At 40.9% G+C, this 24,045-nt stretch overlaps 1 protein-coding gene across 1 annotated transcript in view; it reads left to right on the top strand.

The window, feature by feature from the left end:
- The window catches only part of LOC141140558 (vomeronasal type-2 receptor 26-like), a 59,364-nt gene extending 44,346 nt beyond the window's left edge, over nt 1–15,018 (top strand). Inside the window, exons 4-6 of the mRNA XM_073627930.1 lie at nt 10,655–10,885; nt 13,879–14,002; nt 14,111–15,018. Of these exons, the coding sequence (XP_073484031.1) occupies nt 10,655–10,885; nt 13,879–14,002; nt 14,111–15,018 (1,263 nt within the window). The remainder of the gene's footprint in view (nt 1–10,654; nt 10,886–13,878; nt 14,003–14,110) is intronic.
- Nucleotides 15,019–24,045: the final 9,027 nt, after the last annotated feature.

The raw sequence follows: 24,045 nt of genomic DNA, 5'->3' as shown, positions 1-24,045 counted from the left end.
CTACATCGTCTGACAGCTCTTAAATTACTAGGGGGTGGGGGCCACCCTGTGATGTCACCAGGGGGCACTGCCCCTTAGTTTTTCAAGAGCTGTCAAATGGTGGCAGCCTTCGTCGGGACCAGCGTTTTTTTTTGTTTTTTTTTCGGGTCGGTGGTGGCGTCATAATTGACGATGGATCTACACCAGGGGACATTATTTTTGTTTTTTTAATAAAGAACTTGTGAAAAACTTGTGTTGTGTTTTTATTTACTTTTTACACTTTTTTTTTATAGAGAATGAGTAAGGGTATTATGTACCCCTACTCATTCACATGGGGGGTTGAGATCTGGGCACCCCCTTGTTAAAAGGGGCTTCCAGGTTCCGATAAGCCCCCCACCGACAGACCCCCACAACTATTGCCCAGGGTTGTGGGGAAGAGGCCCTTGTCCCCATCAACATGGGGACAAGGAGCTTTGGGGGGCAGCTCACCCCTCTTTTCCTGGCCTGCCAGGCTGCATGCTCAGATAATGGTCTGGTATGGATTTTTGGGGGGACCCCATGCCTTTTTGTAAAACAATTGTGGCATGGGGTTCCTCTCAAAATATATACTAGTCTTTTGTGGATTTGGGAGGGACCCCACACATTTTTTTTTTTAATTGTGGCATGGGGTTTCCCTTAAAATCCGTACCATTTCCAAAAGGCCTGGTATGGTTTAGGGGGGACTGCCACGGCATTTTTTTTCACTTTTTTTATTGCCAGAAATGTTTTTTTTTTGCAGCTGTCAGTGGGGAAACCTGCTGACAGCTGATGACTGTGGATGGGCGAATGGTTCGGCCCGAGCATAAGTTCGGGCCGAACGTTGGTTGTTCGGATGTTCTGCGAACACCGAACAATATGCGGTGTTTGGTGCAAATTCGAAAGCCGCTGGAACACCGTTAAAGTCTATTGGACATTAACATGAAAAATCAAAAGTGTTCATTTTAACCACTTCAATGCCAGGCACTTTCGCCCCTTCCTGCCCAAGACAATTTTCATCTTTCAGCGTTGTCGCATTTTGAATGACAATTGCGCGGACATACAACACTGTACCCAAACTACATTTTTATCATTTTCTTCCCACAAATAGAGCTTTCTTTTGGTGGTATTTGATCATCTCTGCGGTTTTTATTTTTTGCTAAAGAAACTAAAAAAGACCAACATTTTTGAAAAAAAAAGTTTTTCTTTGTTTCTGTTATAAAATTTTGCTTTCTCCTTCACTGACGGGCACTGATGAGTCGGCACTGATGGGCACTGATGAGGCGGCACCGATGGGCACTGATGAGTTGGCATGGACACTGATATGTAGAATTGATGGGCACTGATAGGTGGCACTGATATGCAGCACTGATGGGCACTGACAGGCGACACTGATGGGCACTGACAGGTGGCATTGATGGGCACTGACAGGTGGCATTGATTGGCATTGATAGGCGGCACTGATTGGCACTTGAAGGTGACATTAATGGACACTAATAGATGGCATTGATGGGCAGCACTGATTGGGCAGGTACTGACAGGTGTTAATGCTGGGTACTGATTGGCACTGTAATGGACACTGGCACTATGGTGAACACTGATTTGCACTGTGGTTGGGCACTGATTGGCACTTTATTGAGCACTGGCAGGGGGTTATGATGGGGCACTGACTGGGCACTGATTGGCAGCTTATGGGTACATTTGATGGGGCTGTGCTGATAATCAATGTGCTGATTTTCAGCACAGACCCCCTTCTGACAGGGACAGCTGCCGATCGGCTCTCCCTGTCAGCGAGAACCAAGAAATGCCGTTTACTGGCACTTCCTGGTTCACGTTATGATCAGCGTGATCACCGTGGCATCAGAGGGAGGTGAGGCCACCCGTTTACATAATCAGATGGCCCCGCCCCCTCTGACGCCACGGGGAAGCCATTGGGAAGTCCCCATGCGTTAGAGGGGGGCGGGATCACTCGGGTACGTCACCGTGTGGCCCCACCCTCAGTTATAAAAGAACTGTCATCACGCTGAATTGTCATACAGCGGGTGCCTCCCATGGAGGTGGATATTTTGTATTTTATTTTTCGGTTCATAAGTGGAGTCATAGAAGAAGATGAATGGACTTTGTGGGACATTTTTATTTTTTTATTTTTTAATAAAGGACTTGTCCCAAGTTGTGTCTTGTTTTTTTTTTAACATTTTGTACAATGTACCCGTTACCATTTCAAAAAGGGGGGGCGGGATCTGGGGGTCCCCTTGTTAAAGGGGGATCCAGATTCTGATAAGCCCCCCACCCACAAATCCCCACAACCACCGGGCAAGGGTTGTGGGAATGAGGCCATTGTCCCCATCAACATGGGGACAAGGTGCTCTGGAGGAGCTACCCCAAAGCACCCTCCCCATGTTGAGGGCATGTGGCCTGGTATGGTTCAAGAGGGGGGTGCTCTCTTGTCCCCCCTCTTTTCCTGCGGCCTGCCAGGTTGCGTGTTCGGATAAGGGTCTGGTATGGATTTTTGGGGGGACTCCCATGCCATTTTTTTAAATTTTGACACGGGGCTCCCCTTAAAATCCATACCAGGCATGAAGGGTCTGGTATGGATTTTGCGGGGACCCCTACGACATTGTTTTAAAAAAAATTGGCGCAGGGTTCCCCTTAATATCCATATCAGACCTGAAGGGCCTGATGTGGAATTTGGGGGCCCCCCCACGCAATTTTTTTTTAAATTTTGGTTTGGGGTTCCCCTTAATATTCATACCAGACCCGAAGGGCCTGGTAATGGACTGGGGGAATCCCATGTCATTTTTTTTCAATGACTTTTATCTGTATTGCCAGGACCCGACAATTCATTATAGACGCTAGTAGTTTTAAATGACTTTTTTTCCCTTTTAGAAATGTCATTTTGTGCAGGGGACTGTTCTAAACACGGGAAAAATGTGCCACTTTACAGGCATACTATATACACACCCCAGGCAGATATTTAAAGGAATATTTCATTTTTATTGTTTGACTTTAAGCATTATTAAAATCACTACTCCCGAAAAAATGGATGTTTTTAAAACTTTTTTATGCATTGATACATGTCCCCTGGGGAAGGACCCGGGTTCCCAAACACTTTTTATGACAATACCTTGCATATTACCCCTTAAAATTAGCACTTTTGATTTTTCAAGTTCGTGTCCCATAGATTTTAATGGTGTTGGTGTGTTCTAATTAATTTTTTGCCTGTTCGCATGTTCTAGTACGAACCAAACCGGGGGGTGTTCGACTCATCCCTACTAATGACTCATCTGTTGTTAAGGATGCGGTGGTGGCTTCCTGGCCCATCCTATTCACTGGTTGTTAAGGAAGATGACGGTCGAAGAAAAGAAAAAAAATTCTTATGAGAGTTTTAATAGAGTTTACGAGCTGTTAGCGTTTTTTTCTGCCAAAAGGCTGCTGCTCCAGAACGTGCTGGCAGGGTTTTTTTTTTTTTTTTTCCCACTAAACTCTCCTGCCAAAAAACACTGATAAAAGCCTATGTGTGCATGAACACAGAATAATATGCAGAGGAGTTTAGAGGCAGTGTAATGGAAATTTGTATGTTCTGTATATAATTGTATTTTATTTTGTATGTATTGCACACTGCCCTCACTGTGCACACAGCACTAATAATGTTTTCAGTAAATGTTTACATTCTTTCGAGTCCTGATTAGAATTAGCCTGCCTATGTAACGCCCCTTGTTACCATAAACGTACAATTGTAATATTAATGTGATACCTACGTAATCATGTGCATAAAAACCTTCAATTGCGTCATAATAAAGCAGAACAGTTATTTGGAAAGATGCAGAGCGTATCTTTTGTGTCTGTTCCCTACTGCAGTAGTTATTATTAATTTGGAACCACTAATCAATATGAGGATAGGAGTTGCCTATCATCAATTTAACCGAGTCAGCATGGCGAGCTTTGCCTTAGGAGGGGATTCCAGGTGACCCTGAGTATCCGAAACGAGGAGCTTGAGACGATCCGGGAATTTCTGATAATCAGCCGGCTGAGGTAAGCCTTTTGCTTACATTTGAGTTATCAGACTTCCTTGATCGGTAAGGCATTTTCGGGACAAAGGGTACCTATTTTATTCCCCCTAATCGAACTGTATTGATTGGTGGTTATATGTTATGTTGTCCCTGTCTATTGTCCATCGGAGTGTTATAGATAAGAAAGGGAAGAATAGTGCTGTTCACAGGTATATGTACTACATCTGCTAGATAAAGTAGTTTAGAGGCAAGAGGGTATAGGCACAAGTAGAGAAGAGAGAAGACTGGCCAGTCATTATGGGCATTGAATTAAGTAAGGGAATGAAGGGTAAGAGACCCTCAAAAATGCCAAGTGCAAGAGAAGCGCTATATATGAACCGAAGGTGCGGTTCTGCCTATACTGAGCCCTTAGATTAATGGTTAAAGTGGACAGGGATCCACAATGGTTAACTGGGTTACCAAGGTCCACAGGGACTAAGAATCAGAGGCATATCTAGTGAAGATGGCGCCTATGGCAAGCACTGTCAAAACATTCAAAAACCCATCTTTCAGATAACCTTAACCAAAAAAACACCTAACAAGGCAAAACTTCTAAATATAAAATTGTAGTATATTAGTGATGATGACAACCTCTATTGTAAGTGGAGTTATTTTATTTCTTGAGGGGGTGTTACCATCACTTATATATTGCAACTTGTTATCAAAATTCTTTTGAGAGGGTGTCAATGTCACTAATATGCTGCAATTTTATATTTTGATATTGTTATTTGTTGGAAAGATATCAAGTTGTATATTTGGTTTACAGGACACCACATATACAGTATATGGTATTCAGAGGAAGGGCTCCACCATCACTTAAAGTGGAAGTAAACTTCCTTTACTGCCTTTTACATATAGGTAAGACTATAATAAGGCTTACCTATAGGTACAGTAAATATCTCCTAAACATGTACAATTTAATAGATATTTACATTACATTGAGCCAGTGACATCACTGGCGCATGCGCTTCGAAGAAGACCAGAACCCTGTGCCATAAATGGTGGCTCCCGCGTGCATGCACGGGAGTGACTTCAGGCCTTCAGGCCAGTCACAGAGCCTGCGAACCCGGAAGCGAGATGAGTAAAAATGAGAGCACCTTCTGCGCTGACTTCTGGGTGTGGAAGGATTTGTTTTAAGGTAAGTTTAACATAATGTGCTAGTATGCGATCCATACTAAAAGATTATACCTTTACTTTGCATGGTAAAAAAAAAAGCCCAGCAGTATACAACCGCTTTAAATTATGCAATTACATTTAAATTGAAACACTAAGGTGAAGAAGGAAGCACAGCATTGTATTTTATTGTAATATTTAGTGTTTATACTGGTTATGGCAAGAGGGGAAAAGAGGGAGGGGGGGAGAGAAGATGGAAGAGGGGGGAGAGAGAGAACTAGGGGGGGGAAGGAAAGGGAAGGGAGGAGAGAGAGAGAAGGGGGGCACTGGGGAGGGAGGGAGAAGAGGAATACAGAATACATCAGAAAGTACAGAGAGAATAAAGAGAGGAGCATTGTAGTAAATGTCTCTTCCTGTGCACATTCTCCTCATTACCTTCACCTAAATACATTCTTCTGCTTCTCTTACTTATTTCTCCTCCCTCTCTGCCTCCTCCCCAGTCCCCACAGCAGCTCCTCTCTTTCTCAATCTCCAGGCTCCAGCATGGCTCCAGTACGCTGCACTTCTTAATCAAAGGGGGTGGCTTGAGAAAGGGGCGTGTTACAGCAGTGCTCAGTAAGCAGCAGGAGGTGGAGCAGCTCCTGCTGTTAACTCTTTCTTGTCCTTCCTATAATATGAGGCTGCTGGTTCCTTTCTGCTGCTTCAATGACAGAACAGGAGGGGGGGAGCTGCAGGGCGCTCCTATACATACACAGAGCCACTGGAAGAGAAGAGCTGCAGTGTCAGGACTGTGAATATGGAGAGGAGGGAGAGCACAGCGCACCTCCCGGCTCCTTCCCTTCTCCTGCACGGCAGCTTATTTTGCAAATAACCTAGGAGGACACCACTGCCTAAACTCCTCTCTCCCTTTGTGCACTGCAGTCAGTGCCTCACATGATTATTGTGCATGTCGGAGAAGAAGCAGGGAGGAGGTGGGCGGAGCTAAGCAGTGGCACTCTGAATGCTGATCTCTGCCTCTCTCCTCCGTGAAGTCACTGGTTGTTAGACGCCAGGCGGGCCGTGCCTAGCAACCAGTTTGGGCAGTGAGCCAGGGGCCAGTGGTGAACGACCTAAAGCACTCTCTGCTGGCCAGGATCCCACCCCAGGCTGACAGTGAGTAACAGTGGTGATATCAGGGCCATTTTAAGAAGAGATCACTGCAAGTGCCTTGCTGCCCAGCCACTCAGGAGCGCCCCCTTCATATGGCGCCCATGGCACTTGCCATATCTGCCATACCCTGGATACGCCACTGCTAAGAATCATGCAGAGTAAACAGCTAGAGAAACAGCTATCTATGTGAGCAGGATAGATCAAGGGTGACGTTAACACTAGACAGAAAGGGACATTTTCATGTTAAGTTGTGGGATGAATTTGGGGTCAGGCACTACAACTATTAGAGTCAGAAACAGAGAAATGAGGGGTAAAATAGAATACTTTATATGTTGTCAGAGAGGGAAGATGGGATGAGCACTGTGGCTGCCCGTCTGATCATATAATCATAGAAGCTAGTTATAAAGGATTTCTGAACAAAATAAGGAATGCAGAATTTAAGGCAGGGAAATATTAAAGAGTTAAAAGAAAGTGAGAGAATGATATGCATGTGTTGTGTACAAATGGGAAAAAATGTAAGCGATTTTAGAGAGATATTGGTGTATGTGTGTGCGAATGCTGGGACCTTTAGTTCTATTGCTTGTGTGTGTCATGTACGCAGATGTGACCCCCTCCTTTGCGCTCTCATGAAAGAAATGTGGCTGGAATGAGAGGTCAGTGATAAGCTGGAAGGACACCATGCCAATTTCTGTTTTTTAGACAAAACATTTATAACAAAATGTGCCGGGTTAACGAATCTTATGGTAAACAATGTGATCACAATTATTTTTTGAATCTGTTTTCCAAACATGGTAAAATGAAGGTTACATTTAACCCTGTATTATACAAATTGCAAATCTTTTGAGAGTGGAAAGAGTGCATTAAAAAAAAGGGAAATTAAGTAAAATTAAGTAATGAGTATTCATTTCTAATATGAGTTTAACAATTTTATTAATAATATAGATATATTGAAACTGGTTTAGACAACCTTTGGGTGGAAATGAAATCCATGTTGTTGGGGAAATTTGTAAAAATGGGATTAGTTTAGATTAAGATAACAATTTTTGTAATTTTACATTTATACAATAAGCCATTATTGAGAGAAAAAAAGATTAAGATTAGGTTGTTATTTGGAATACAGCTGCCATAATATTTAACAAAGCCAAGTTGGATGGAATACATAAGAAGTTTTTCTACAAAAATGAAATTTTATAGTACTTGATGTGAGGTCCATGATGTGAGAGTTATAATAAATAAAATTTAAATATAACAGACCCATCACATCAAATCCACACACCCTGTTAGGATAGATGCCACCTGCAGCCAGTTGTTTTATAGTTTTTGATGCTTTCTGGTCCATCATACAGATTGTTGGTCCTTTTGTTTTTATTTATTTTTATTTTTGAAATCCAAAGCAAAATGTGTGGATTGTGAAATGATGTGCCCCTTTTTCTTGTAAGTGCAGTGGTATAAGCAGAAGAATATTTTGGATTTATGGGCATCTCTGCATGACCGCAGGGTATTGTTATCATTTATTATAATATTGCCAGGAAAAAGTTGTCTTTTGAAACATGAAACTGGAGTTCTTACACAAACAGCGTGATAGAAAACAAGCCATTGTAATATATTTATGGAAGCTGGACCCAGTAATGAAGGGTTCATCCCGATATATCAGAGCTGCAGCTTTTATGCAAAGGTGCTATTAGACAAAGTTAAATATTGTTTTGGTCAAACATTTAATTTTTAATGGTCCGACATTCTGTGCAGCAAATATACAGCTAACTAAATGTTTGTCTAATGAAAGGTTTAAAATATGAGTTTGTTTATGTACAAATCTAACAATGAAAAATGTGTACATTTGAATTCAGCCACCTTATTGCCTCTATTGGAGGAGGCTGAAGACAAAGGAAGACACGTGCGTTAAATTGATGGTGTAGGAATCAGCTGCTGTGAGCCCCGTGCAGGAAACACTCCCTGAAGACCCAGATATTACATTTTTTGTAGATTTGAGTATGCAGTTTATCACCCAGAAGGATACTCTGTATTCAAAGTCATTGGATCTTTTTTCCCCAGCTCAAGAAGCAGAGCTCCATGTTTTAGCAAAGCCTGTGAGCTATAAAAAGTGTATATTTATATAGATAGTGAAGATATAGAGAGCTTTTGGTTCCATTTAAAAGGGCCAGAAGTTTGTTTTTACTTCGGCAGGTAAACTAACCAAGCATGCCAAGTTAATTTGATCGGCTGTTTTCAGCCTTCCAGGTTCTTGCTGAGGTAGCCATATTAACTTTAAAACTCACACATGGAAGCAGACCAGGTGACTCTAAGGATGCTGCATTTACAGCCCCGGACACTTGATGGGTCTGTGCAACTCACAGATTCCACCCTAGTTCTGGCCCAGTATAGCTGGGATTAATAATTCAACTTTAAGGACCCCAGAACGAGAAGAACAAGTGGTCCACAGGGGGCAACTTCTTATGAAACAGGACTTTGGAAAAGGTGATCATTTATGTCTGCCAGCCACTCTTTTCCCTCCAGCTTGACACATGGACCGTGTCATCAGTCACAAGAAGTTATGGCTGCCTTAGTTGGGATAGAGCCAGGGTTCTCCACAGTTGTTTTTATAACATACCACTTCTTGTTTTACCTGTTACCAAAGGTGTTACCAAAAGCTGAACATCCCTTCCAGAGATTACAAAAAGATATATCCAGATGCCCAAGTTAGGATCTTACGAGTATGCATTTTGTCTGTATGGACATGTTTTTTTGTATGTCCAGTGGCAAATGCTACTGCAAAGGCCACAGTAAAAAGTGTTATCAGAAGTAGTTTGTAAGTACAGAGTGCAGAAAGTACAGAGAGTAACAGAGGAAATCATTTTTTATAGGAGAGTCCTTACTAGAAGTTTTGAGGTTTTATTTTTACACCCCCTACTGTCTACAATGTGGTGGGCAAAGTAGAGTAAGAAACTAGAAAACTTTTGCCTGAATGTTTTCTTATATTTCATCAAGCCCCTAAGGGGGATGTTGGACTCTCTCTCTATGGGATTTTGTTTGGGAGTGTGTTACTCGCTTGCTTATATTTTGTCTCAGCAGCTGAAGTCCTCCATTCGGATCTCACAGAGAATGTTGCTGATCTTTTAAGGTTTTTGACAAACTCATTTATGTGTTTTTTCCCCAATTCCAGTTCCTAAAAGTTTGGAACTAAAGCCAGGTGACTTTTGGATTGTTAAGAGACATTTATATATAAGGAAATGTTTGGAGACTCAATACAGCATCTATTTCATGTACAGTTGTGCAAAACTTGAAGGAAAAGTCACCTGGATCCACACCAGACACTGCAAAAATGACTAAATTAAAGAAATCTCTGTTTGATTTGTTTCCCTCTTGTGATCACAGTCTAGGGTACTTTTTGATTCAATTACTTTAATTGTAAGGGATATATATTTGAAAAGTAGTTTAGCCATGTTGAAGTCATATTTGTCTTTTGTACGTCTTCCATTTTATGTAGAATTGTCTGTGTTTACATATGCTGATAAGTCAGCATGCCCACAATTCAGCTAGAAGGCCATTTTGGCTACAGGAGTGTACAGCCAGTACTCTGTAAATATTTCTTATCAATCATTTGTTTTTCACAATGAAAAGTCATTTGCTAATGAAAAAAAGCTGCTCAGTTATTTATTTTCTCCACAATGGAGTTTTTTTTGCCTCTTTGGCCAGAACTACCTCCACCTAAGCATGTGGAGGTTCCAGGTTAAAGGTGATAACAGGTATGGTTAGTGATCAAAATATTGATCAAAAGAGGGGAGACTGTAATGGAAATTTGTATGTTTTGTATATAATTGTATTGTATTTTGTATGTATTGCACACTGCCCTCACTGTGCACACAGCACTAATAATGTTTTCAGTAAATGTTTACATTCTTTCAAGTCCTGATTAGAATTAGCCTGCCTATGTAACGCCCCTTGTTACCATAAACGTACAATTGTAATATTAATGTGATACCTACGTAATCATGTGCATAAAAACCTTCAATTGCGTCATAATAAAGCAGAACAGTTATTTGGAAAGATGCAGAGCGTATCTTTTGTGTCTGTTCCCTACTGCAGTAGTTATTATTAATTTGGAACCACTAATCAATATGAGGATAGGAGTTGCCTATCATCAATTTAACCGAGTCAGCAGTTAAAAAAAAAATGTCTGATGCCCAAAACAGCGGCTGCAAAAATGCCCAGTGAGCATGAGGCCTGAATTATAAGTACAGCAAATGTCGATGAGACCTGCAAACCTAAGAATGGGAAACTTTAACTGCAAACTGGTGAATTCAGATGAATTATTTTAAATCAATTTCTTTATTTTTTTTACCTTTTGAAAGCTAAACAGATACATCCGGACAATTTTCTACACCAGCCCCAGTGGTGAGGAGATCTTCCTTAATGACAGAGGAGAATTACCCTCCAATATGCTGTTAACAAACATTATCTATGATGATCCTACTCCCGGGCAGTTTTTTTTCAAGGCATACTCTTTTGCAACCAGTAAAACTCTAGAAAAAGTAAGCAAACCAGAAGGTTTTAATGGAGCGTTCCACTGGAGACATGGCAAAGTAAGACTTTTTTAAATTATTTCTTTTAAATGCAATTCAGATTATTGGAAACAAGTAACAAATACATGTAGGTGTTATCCCAATTCGGCTGCAAAACTGTAAATACACTAAGCAGAAGGATGTTTCAAATATATAACGGTTTATGAGCATTAAAATATTTTCACACCCCAAAACACCCTGCAGAACTTATTGTGTAAAGCAATTTAACCACTTGCCCACTGGGCACTTTCACCCCCCCCTTCCTACCCAGGCCAATTTTCAGCATTTAGCGCTGTCGCACTTTGAATGACAATTGCGCGTACATGCAACACTGAACCCAAACAAATCTTTTTATCATTTTTTTCACACAAATAAAGCTTTCTTTTGGTGATATTTACTCAACACTGGGTTTTAATTTTTTGCTAAATAAACAAATGAAGACCGAAAATTTTGAAAAAAAAAAAACTTTTTACAGTTTTTTTTTAACAGTTTTTTATAAAATTTTGCAAACAGGTAATTTTTCTCCTTCACTGATGTGTACTGATGAGGCAGAACTGATGGGCACTGATTGGCACTAATGAGGCGGCATTGATGGGCACTGATAGGTTGCACTGATGGGCAATAAAGAGGTGGCACTGGTGGGCACTGATAAGGCGGCACTGATGGGCACTCATAGGTGGCACCGATGGGCACTGATATGTGGCACTAATGGGCACTGATAGGCAGCACTGATAGGTGGCACTGATGGGCACTGGTAGGCAACACTAATGGGCACTGGTAGGTAGCACTGATTGGTGACATTGATGAGGAGACACTGGTGGGCACGGATTGACAACATTGGTGGGCACTGATTGGCAACAGTGGTGGGTACTGATTGGCAGCAGTAGTGGGCACTGATTGGCAGCAGTGGTGGGCACTGATTAGCAGCATTAGTGGGAACTAATTGGCATCAATGGTGGGCACTAATTCACAGCAGTGGTGGGCACAAACTGGCAGACACAGATTGGTAGAGTCCGATTATCTTCTGTTGACATTGTGATCAGCCGTGATTGGAAACAGCTGATCACGTAGTAAAGAGCCGCTAATTGGCTCTTTACCTCAAACTGTGTTCCGCAGGACACCGCTGCTGGACATGGGCAAGGGCACGGGCCGCACACCCTGTATTTGCAGTGTCTGGGGGTCACCGTGAACACAGAGTGTGTCGCCCGGTGCCAAGCCTTTATATGATGACCTCCCAGAACTGAATGACCCGGCTATAGTGCTGTCGGCAAGTAGGTAAAGAGCAGCGAAAGTGCGCTGTCAGGATATACTGTATACAGTGCCTTAAAAAAGTATTCATACTCCTTGAAATTTTCCACATTTTGTCATGTTACAACCAAAAATGTAAATGTATTTTATTGGGATTTTATGTGATAGACCAACACAAAGTGGCACATAATTGTGAAGCAGAAGGAAAATTATAAATTATTTTCAAAATGTTTTACAATTAAATATCTGAAAAGCTGCAAATCATTTTGGGTATGTCTCTTTGATCTTTGCACATCTAGAGAGTGACATTTTTGCCCATTCTTCTTTGCAAAATAGCTAAAGTCAAATTGGATGGAGAGTGTCTGTGAACTGGGCTTCTAACACATGAATATGCTTTGATCTAAACCATTCTATTGAAGCTCTGGCTGTATGTTTAGGGTCGTTGTCCTGCTGGAAGGTGAACCACTGTCCAGTCTCAAGTCTTTTGCAGACTCCAACAGGTTTTCTTCTAAGATTACCCTGAATATGGATCCATCCATCTTCCCATCAACCAGCTTCCCTGTCCCTGTTGAAGAAAAGCATCCCCACAACATAATGCTGCCACAACCATGTTTCACAGTGGGGATGGTGTGTTCAGGGTGATGTGCAGTGTTAGTTTTTTGGTCTCATCTGATCAGAGCACCTACTTCCACATGTTTGCTGTGTCCCCCACATGGCTCCCCGCAAACTGCAAATGGGACTTCTTATGGCTTTCTTTCAACAATGGATTTCTTCTTGCCACTCTTCCATAAAAGCCAGATTTGTTGAGGGCACAACTAATAGTTGTCCTGTGGACAGTTTCTCCCACCTGAGCTGTGGATCTCTGCAGCTACTCCAGAGTTACCATGGGCCTCTTGGCTGCTTCTCTGACGAATGCTCTCTTTGCCTGGCCTGTCAGTTTAGGTGGACAGCCATGACTTGGTAGGTTTGCAGTTGTGCCATACACTTCTCCACAACTTTGTCCCTGGCCTGTCTGGTGTGTTTCTTGGCCTTCATGATGCTGTTTGTTTACTAAGGTTCTGTAACAAACCTCTGAGGGCTTTACCGAACAGCTGTATTTATAGTGAGATTAAATTGCAAACAGGTGGACACTATTTACTAATTTGGTGACTTCTGAAGGCAAATGGTTCCAATAGATTTTTGTGAATGGTATCCGAGTAAAGAGGGATGAATACAAATGCACGTCATATTTTTCAGATATTTATTTGTAGAATATTTTGAAAACCATTTATCATTTTCCTTCCGTTTTACAATTATGTGACACTTTGTGTCGATCTATCACATACAATCCCAATAAAATACATCTACATTTTTGGTTGCAACATGACAAAATGCGGAAAATTTCAAGGGGTGTGAATACTTTTTTAAGGCACTGTATGACTTGTGACAGGCAAGGTTGTGATGCAGCAGTGGAAGACGACATTGAATGATTCCTGGAAGTGGGCAAATCTCCAACAGTCAGAAAATCTAGGTAAGCTAGACCCCTCATCAGCTTTATATTACGGCATGATTGTTAACTTTTCCCTCTATTTATCATTATTCCAGTTTTGACTGTAATTACTTTGTAAGTTTGTATTAATATTTAATGTTATTTTGTGGTCTTCTGTAGGATGTTTTGTTATAGAAAACATTTGCGTGCATGTGTAAATGCAGCCACATCATTTTTTTTTTCTCTTGCATATCTAAAAACTAAAGGTTCTACCTAAAAAAAAATATTTTCCTTTTAGACTCCCCAAGCTCAGTGCAATGAGCCATGTCCTCCAGGATACAGAAAAGGTCCATCTGGAGGAATCCATGCCTGCTGCTATCACTGTGTGCCGTGTTCTGACGGGGAAATATCCAATGTAATAGGTAATGAATATTAATGCATAATTATATAAGGACTGATGTCTGGTATGTGTTATGTTATTGATGTTTTATAATTGGGAAAGTTTCTAACATACAGTTTTTCTCCCACAGACAGTGAGATCTGCCATAAATGTCTTGATGACTATTGGCCAGATGAGAGAAAAGTGAAATGTATTCCTAAAACATATGACTATCTCTCCTATGAGGTGGACATACTGTCTCAAGCCTTTTATATTATCTCTGTATTATGCTCTGCTGTAACTCTATATATACTGGCATTGTTTATTTTATTCCGGGACACTCCAATTGTGAAAGCCAATAACCGGACTGTGAGCTTCATCCTCCTGATCTCCATCTTGCTGAGCTTCCTCTGTGTCTTCTTGTTCCTTGGTCGTCCTGTGGATATAACCTGCATGCTGAGACAAATGTCATTTGGGATCTTCTTCTCCATCGCTGTCTCTTCTGTTCTGGCCAAGACTATCACAGTCTACATTGCCTTCAAAGCCTCCAAGCCCGGAAGCTACTGGAGGAAGTGGGTGGGAGAGAAGATTTCTAATTCTACTGTCATAATCTGCTCCTCTATCCAAGTTCTGATCTGTGTTATTTGGCTGTCAGTGTCTCCTCCCTACCAAGAGTATGACGTGCACTCCTATCCTGGGGAGATTGTCATTCAGTGTAATGAAGGGTCAGTTATCTGGTTCTACTCTGTGTTGGGCTATATGGGATTTCTGGCAGCTGTAAGTTTTGTTCTGGCTTTCATGGTGAGGACATTACCGGACAGTTTTAATGAAGCCAAATACATCACCTTCAGCATGCTGGTGTTCTGCAGTGTCTGGATTGCAATGATCCCCACCTATCTGAGCACCAGAGGAAAATACATGGTGGCTGTAGAGATATTCGCCATACTGACCTCCAGTGCTGGATTATTGGGATGTATATTTTTTCCTAAATGCTACATCATTATCATTAAACCAGAGAGAAATTCCAGAAAACATATATTGACCAAAGTCAAATTATAATATACTGGTTTAAACATTATATAAAGCATGGCTTGTTGACTGTTATAGCGTATTTTTGAAGCATAGTTGGAGTAAGTATACTTGACCTGGCAAGAACTTTTTTTTGTATTCAGTTTGAAAATATGACACAATGAAGAGGTGCTATGTCCTCATTTTATTCTCTTTTGCCCCGTACAAGCGGTCGGACTTTCCAACGTAAAATGTGTGATCTGAGCTTGTTGTCGGAAATTCCAACCGTGTGTAGGCTCCATCAGACAGTTTCCATCGGAATTTCCGTCGGACAAAATTTGAGATCTGGAAATTTGAGATCTGGTCCTCAAATTTTCCGACAACAAAATCCGTTTGCGTAAATTCCAATCGTGTGTACACAATTCTGACGCACAAAGTTCCACGCATGCTTGGAATCAAGCAGAAGAGCCGCACTGGCTATTGAACTTAATTTTTCTCGGCTCGTCATGCGTGTTGTATGTCACCGCGTTCTTGACGTTCGGAATTTCCGACCAACTTTGTGTGACCGTGTGTATGCAAGACAAGTTTGAGCCAACATCCGTCAGAAAATGTCTGATGTCGGAATGTCTGATCAATGTCCGATCGTGTGTACAGGACATTAGAGTGTATTCATTGAGATCTGTTTAAATTTAAAATTTCGGCAATTAAAATAAAACGTCAATTAATAATAAGAATTGTATGAATAGATTTCCTAAACAGTGAGCTTGAATGTAAATACGGCTCATTGAATATATATTGAGAAGATAAAAAATGGACATGGTGACTCATAATAACGAGTGTTACATCTCCCAAAATGTGGTTTGATCAATATGTTTTAAGTGCAAGAAATATTAGACAAATTCAATTTCAAAGAGCTATAAAGTCCATGGAGAATTATGTTTGATGGTCACTACTGGCCCTTTGGATGACAATTATTGTCATTGAAATGGCATTGGAAGCCGGGCACAGCTTTGGGCGACCTTTTCTTAAAAACAAAAGGGTACATCAGAAAGAGGGGCCTTTCAATGCGGCTTCAAGAGTGACAAAGCAAATACAGACATTCTTTAAATAAATCCTTTAAATTACAAGTTTGGGGATACTATAAAGCTGTGAGTGATGGAAATATTTTTGGGGACAGCATCAGTGACAATATATTTTGGCAAATGTTGTTGTTGTTTATATCTTCTCAGCACATTGGACAAAAACATTGTACAGATTACTTATTCAGTATATTTCAAGGTTAATTGGAAAATGAGAAATCTGAGAGCATACGAAGGAAAACTTGCAAATGGAAAAAATGAAAATGCAATGGAAAAATGGAAAAAAAGAGGACTTTGCCTGGATGTAGATTTTTTTTGAAGACTGGATTTTTTTCTGTTTTTTTATTATTGCATTTCATGAGAGAATGATTTTCTTACAACTAATGTTTTCTAAAGTAGCAATGATTAAAGAACAGCATGAAACTGTTTTAATCCAGGGGATATGAGATACATTGAAATAACTATGTCTGCCCTCTGCACAATTATCACATCTATACATTATATGGTTCGGTTCTGTAATTGCCCTGCCCATGTACAAGACAGTTCAGCAGGGACCGGCCAAATTTCAATGAATGTACTGTATGGGCAGGCTGCTTGTACTCAATTTCTAGGACAACTTGTGTATAACCAGCCTGTCATTTTTTTTTTTTTTAGCTCAATCAGTGGCGCTGGCAATAGCCGGAAAAAAAACTGATAATTGTATTCTGAGGGCGGAGAGCTCTCCCTGCTGTAAAAATACAGTAACTCCATGAAAGGGATTATTCAACTCACTAATTGAATGAAAAAAAATATATAATATATATGTCCAGTCTTGCGTACTTGATCCCCCATGCTACTATGTGCTATAACTCAATAACATCCAGATAAATGTATAAAAAGTGATAATGCTGGCTTTGACCAATTACGGCTCTCTGTGGAGACGGCGCTGTGATTGGCTAAGCATGTGGGTCATAGTGCATGCTTGGCCAATCATCATCCAGCAATGCACTGCGATGCCGCAGTGAATTTTTGGCCGTGACACGCCACTCGAATTTGGCGCGAACAGCCCATAATGTTCGAAATTCGATGAACGGTCGAACATGCGATGTTCGAGTCGAACATGGGTTCGACTCGAACTCAAAGCTCATCCCTAGTTCTTAGTCTGCTTGACTTCAGCAAACTGTTTGCAGGCTTTCTTGTGCATCATCTTTAGAAGAGGCTTCCTTCTGGGCCGAAAGCCATGCAGACCAATTTGATGAAGTGTGCGGCGTATGGTCTGAGCACTGACAGGCTGACCCCCCACCCCTTTAATCTCTGCAGCAATGCTGGCAGCACTCATACATCTATTTCCCAAAGACAACCACTGGATATGATGCTGAGCATGTGCACTCAACTTCTTTGGTCGACCATGGCGAGGCCTGTTCTGAGTGGAACCTGTCCTGTTAAACCACTGTATGGTCTTGGCCACCATGCTGCAGCTCAGTTTCAGGGTCTTGGCAATCCTCTTATAGCCTAGGCCATCTTTATGTAGAGAAACAATGTTTTTTTTTTCAGATCCTCAGAGAGTTCTTTGCCATGAGGTGCCACGTTGAACTTCCAGTGACCAGTATGAGAAAGTGAGAGCGATAACACCAAATTTAACACACCTGCTCCTCATTCTCAACTGAGACCTTGTAACACTAATGAGTCACATGATACCCGAGAGGGAAAATGGCTAATTGAGGCCAATTTGGACATTTTCACTTAGTGGTGTACTCACTTTTGTTGCCAGCGGTTTAGACATTAATGGATGTGTGTTGAGTTATTTTGAGGGGACAGCAAATTTACACTGTTATACAAGCTGTACACTCACTACTTTACATTGTAGCAACGTGTTATTTATTCAGTGTTGTCACATTAAAAGATATAATAAAATATTTACAAAAATGTGAGGGGTGTACTCACTTTTGTGAGATACTGTATGATAAGGCCCTAATGGGAACTGATTGGCAGCACTGATGGGGCACTGGTAGGTAGCACTGGTGGGCACTGGTAAGTGGCACTGGTGGGCACTGCTTAGCGGCAGTGGGTGTCCGTGTGCGGGATCGATGTCCCTCTGACAGAAGCCGGTTACCGGTCTTTTTTTTCTCCTCACGCTGCTAGGCATGAGGAAAAAAAAGCCGGTCATGATCTTCTGTTTACATCACGTGATCAGCTGTCATTGGCTGATCACGATCTGTGATCAGCCGAGTCTCATTGACTCACTGATTACAGAGCGCATGGCGTGCGCCCTGCAGGGGTCTCGCAGGCAGCGCATTCTCGGGAGGATGTAATTGTACACCCTCCCGGCAATTAAGGCCCACGCTGTAGTCGTATTTCGGCTATAGCACAGGCGGGAGGTGGTTAAGGAATGGAAAAGCATTTACTTTTGAATCCATGTGGAAACCTTGGGCCACTTGGACTAACAAATAAGGTCCTATTTCTGTCTATATTAAACTTTATCTCCCACTTTGCATTGATATTTACCATTGATATCACTCTAACTGCCGGTGCTTAATTTCTAATTGAGTTTTCTAGTAAATTTTTTATGCCAATGCTTGTTATTGCAGTGTTAATGCAGAGTTATTATTGCCAAATTTTGCAGTTCTCTTGTTTGTTACCTTATTACCCTATACACTATATAACTTTCTTTTCAAATTCTAATAAAAATCTATTGAAAGATTAAAAAAAAGAAGCCAGCTTGGTTGAATAAATTATGATGTCATTAGTGTGAGACCTCCATTTCATGTTTGAAGTTCAAAGGCATGTTGCAGGTCAATAAAAATATTTTTGGAAACAAAAAAATGTGCAAGCAAGCATTTCAAATAGCAATTTTTTTCTGATCTTTTCCCTGAATTTTTTTTAAGTTGGTGACAGGGTCTATTTAAAGCTGAACTCCAGGTATTGACATTGGACCAATGTAAGTATGTGAATGCCTTACCTGTGGGACCACTGTGGAAGTGGAGAATGCCTGTATAATTTACTCATACTAGAATGATCACCACTGTCTTCTGGGTCTCATGCAAGTAACCACAAGGGGACACTCACTTGGAACATGTGCCATTCACAGAGCACCTTGTATCCTTCTCACTGAATGCTAAACATTCTCTGGTTGGATGAAGGGAGAGGCAAGGCAGTGATGTTGTGATCCCCCTCTCCCTCCAACCAAAGAATGTTTATTGTCTTCTTTATAATTAAACCTACGGTTGATCAATGAGCACCTGGAACCTGATTTTTGCTTTAGAAGTTTCCACGTCAGGATCTGGCAGAGTCTGGGGTAGGAGTGTTGTCTCTGAAGCATTGTAAGCAGAAGCTTAAGGTCTCGATATTGTCTATAATACCTGGGTCACTGAAATCTATAAAGACGGATATTCTTCACCATATGATAAATGCAGCCAGCTTATATTATATTATATTATATTATATTATATTAGCTTGAAAATGGAGAAAAATAAATATTCCTTCTATAGTGGAATGGATATGTGAAATCAATGAGATACAACTTATGGAGGAACAGATAAGGAGAGAAGGGACTGAAAAGAATCAAAAGTCCAAAATATGGCTTCAATGAGAAGAGTTTCGGACCTCAATAAAAATCATGCAATACCTATGAAAAGGAACAGAACACCCCGTGGAGTAGGGAGAAACCATCCCCCCTTTTATTTTGGGGGGGGGTATGTATGTGTATCTGTATAGATTGTATGTTTTGAAATGTAATTTAGTGATGAATGGTTGATATGAATGGAGGATGGACATTGTATAGAAATATATGTCAGATGAATTAGTATAGAATTGGATGTTAGAAATTATGACGGAATGTTGATATCTCATGGCGAGGATGCAATATAATAATATAACATTTAATTTTGTGATGAGAATAATTTATATGTATTTGTATAATTGTTTTAAAATGAATAAAAGAAGATTGAAAACAAATATTGCTGGCCTTTCAGTTGATCAAATCCCCCACAATATTGGCCTCTATGCCAATCATCTGGATCACCGATCCTTTACATTCCCTACCCCCACTGTGTGATCCCCTACAACAGTTTAGTCAGGTATCCATGTATAAATGAAATCACTCTAAATCAGCTATGCTAGGAGTTTTCCTATCCCTACAGCTTAAAGCAACTATTACTACCTCTTCCCCCTTTTCCTGGGCCCCCAGCTCTTCCATTACCTACTTAGGTATCCAGCTGACTTCCCCTTCTACTCTACTTCTCCGTACCAACATTTCTCTTCTGAGACAGAAATTACAAGATATTGTCAAATCACTTCTTTATACCAACACTTCTTGGGCAGGCTGAATAGCCCTGTCCAAGATGTTTCTCCTGCCACACGTTCTGAATTTCTTTAGGACTTTGCCAATACAGATCCTACAATCAGAAATAGCCATACTTCAGCGGATCATCAATCATTTCATCTTGCCCTTCACCAACTACCATTATCAGCCTTGTCATTCTTATCACTAGACCTTCCACTTCAGAACTGGTCTTCACAGGGTTCTTCGAAATATTGGAGACCTGTTCCAACATAACCAACTCTTATCCTCTCTCCAAATTAAAGATGGTTTGCCATCTCCAATAAGGACTTCTATATGTACCTAAGGCTCCGTCATATACTCACCGACATCTCAACTTCACACAACACTTGCACAAAAGGACATACTACAATTTCTTACTTCAACCAGCAACAAAACTCATGGCATATCCTATCTTTATGGCCTGCTAACAAAACCAAATCTGGAGGAACAAATCCAGATCCCTTTCCCTATCTGATATAGAGCACTTGGCTCATTCACCATGTACTCTAAAAACATTTCCCGCTGGGAAACCTCAACGAAAATTTTGTATAGGTGGTACTACATCCCTGTGAAATTGGCTCGAATGTTCCCGACCCATTCTAGCAAATGTTGGAGAAATTGTGATATGGATGGACATATTTTCCATATATGGTGGGCATGTCCGTCTATGGGCGCTTTCTGGACGGGCATCTCCACACTTATTCGGGATGTTACTAACCTACCCATTGAGTTAACCCCAGAAATGGCTCTCTTTGGACTAGGCCTCTCTAATTGGCCCTCAAAATTTCACCCCATCATTACTGCCCAGTTATCTATTGCCCGGCACTGGAAATAGGTCTGTCCACCTACTCTCCAGAACACCATTGATATCCTCAACGACCACCTAACAATGGAATTTCTGTTTGCAAAGGCACAGCTGACACTTGATAAATTCTATTACCACTGGCAATTCTGACTATCAGATCATAGAGCTCTGCCTTTTCCTTGACTAAATTATCAGGTAATAACTATGACGGTCCATCTCCTGGAATGAACTGAGCCTTTTGGGTTTGACTACTGATAAGCTCACTATGTTACTTCACCTTATACTACTGAGCACTAGCCTGCTCATCATCTATCTCCTTTCTTCTTCCCCTCTTACTTCTTCCCCCCTTACCTACTTCTACTCCTTCCTATTTTTTATGCTCTTTTCTTTGGGAGTATACAAGGGGTCAGTACTACACATGTTGATATATGCCCAGTACTGTAATCCCTACCTTTAATGTTGATGTCAATTGCCAATTATATTTGTCTTTTGAGTTACTGTACATCATCTTATTGCTTTTCTCAATAAAGAAATTTAAACCAAAAAAAAAAAACATTGGGCAGATCCATTTCTCTGTTTGTTCTATGTTTAATCATAATAGTGAGGGAACATCTAGGAGGTTTGTGATTCCATATATACTGAGAAAAAATGAATTGGACCATAGAGAGGAAGGTGTGTCAGATAGGGATTATGAGAGTACAGAATAAATAGAGGAGTTTGGGAAAGAGCAATGTTTTCAGAGCTACAGAGAACTCTTGGGCTTATAAATTCAATAACTGCTGGGATAAGGAGTCCAAAAAGGGCTTAAAGTTGTATCGATAAAGTTGGGAGGAATGTGCGGTAATTTGTATGCCTAAGAAAGTCAAAGAAGTAGAGGACCAGCTAAAGTTGAATTCTTTGCTTAAGAATGATTGCCTAGAGGCTTGTTGATTCCTAGGATTTTTGACTTAGCGGTGTTCAGTTTATAGTAGGACTCAGCACTAAACTCGTCCAACAGTTTCTGGGTTGCAAGCAACAATGTCATAGGGTTAAAGAGGATGAGCATGACATTGTCAGCAAACCAATTTTATGCTCAGAGCCAGCTATAGAAAGACCTGTGATGCTGGGGTGGGATCTAATACTTTCTGCTAACAGTTCCATTAAAAGTGTGAAAATGATAGGGGACATCCTTGTCTGGTTCCATTGAATATTTGTATAGGCTTAGACTTAATCCCTGAGGTAAGAACAGTGGAGTGGAGTAAAGGGATAGAACAGCTGTCTGTAGCCATCCTGTGATCCCAAAGGTATCAAATACTGCCTTAAGGTATCCCCAGTGGACCCTGTCAAACGCCTTCTCCACGTCCAAAGAGGGAAACAGAGAAGGTGTTTGAGAGGAAGCAGCCTGGGATATTGTATTAATGAGCCATCTAGTACCATCAGAGGCTTGATGACTAGGGACAAAATCCACTTGGTCCAGGTGGATAAGCTGCGGTAGGACACATTGCATTCTGAGAGTATTGGCAAAGATTTTCATGTCTCTGTTGAGAAGGGATATGGGCCTATAGTTTGCAGGTTAAGTGGGGTGTTTTTTAGATTTGAGAATTGTTACTTTCCCCACTCTTAACATTTCAGGCGGGAAATTACTTAATTTCTTGTGTTGTGAAGGGTTGAGAGATAGAATTAAGTTGGTCAGCAAAGAGGGTAGGTAAATTTACTCTCCGAAGGAATGTATTAGTAAGCACAGGAGAGGGTTGGGGAGTAGTCGTGTCATTGCAGAGATCATAGAGGGTTTGGTAATAGTCCGCAAAGGCGTTAGCTATGTCCTTCAGGTTAAACAGTGTACAGTGAGATAAAGGGGGATAACAGAGGCGATTTTTTTTTAAATTTGTTTTGCCTTTACTTTTTTAGCCAACCATGCGTCTGCCTTGTTGTGGAGGCCATAGTAGTTAGCTTTTAGGAATTTAAGGTAGTTTTCATATTTATAGAGAAGCAGGGACCTTAACGCTTCTCTGGGAACTTTTTAATGTCCTGTTCTTTTAAGGATATAGAGTTGAGCAAGTATTTAATCTTCTTCATCCTCTGTTTTCTAACATACAGTATGAAGCCATTTTAAGTATTATGTATTCCATAAAGCAAATCTATTCACTGCAGGGTTATCATTGTACATAAATAAGTTGTGATGTTCCTGCACAATCTTTTGGTACAATGTGTTGTCCGCCAGAAGAGAAAAATTTAGTATCTGCAATAGTGGGGGGGGATTACGGAAATGGTCATTAAATTCCAGAGTAAGTGGGGCATGAAGTTGTACTAATGTCAAAGGACATTTTCATAGTAAAAAAGAAATAAATACGAGAATAAATGTAGCAGACAAGTGTGTAGCAGACAAGAAAGTAAAGTCTTTTTAGAACCATGAAAGCATCGTCAGACATCGTAAAGGTTGTATTTCCATGGTAGGGTTCAAAATTGTGTTAAAGTCCCCTCCAATGATGAGGGTGCCTTGCAAAACCTCAATAGCTGTGGCAAAGATAGGAGCTAAAATTTACCACTGTTTGGTATCTGGAGCGTAGTCATTTACTAGTATATAAATTGCTTGGTTTAGTTCACAGATAAGTATGAAGTACTGGCCTTGGGGGTCTTGAATATTCTGAATGTACTGAAACAAAACAGAGTCCTTGATAGCAATAAAGACTCTGCAAGCCTTTTTTGGGGTGTTGGCCATGTACAGGGGATGGAAGTGATGTAAATGTAGTCGTGGACATTTGTTGGCAGCAAAATGAGTTTGATGGGGAAATATGACAACTGCTTTGAGGAACCGAGCCTCCTTCAGCAAAGATGCACTCTTAAAAGGGCTGTTGAGACCCTTTGAGTTCAGGGACAAAAACTTCAGAGGAATAGTTAGATCGAGGTATACGCTA

The sequence above is a fragment of the Aquarana catesbeiana genome, linkage group LG01 (assembly GCF_042186555.1).
Source record: "Aquarana catesbeiana isolate 2022-GZ linkage group LG01, ASM4218655v1, whole genome shotgun sequence".
NCBI classification, from domain to species: domain Eukaryota; kingdom Metazoa; phylum Chordata; class Amphibia; order Anura; family Ranidae; genus Aquarana; species Aquarana catesbeiana.
This window is presented reverse-complemented; position numbering and strand designations above follow the sequence as displayed.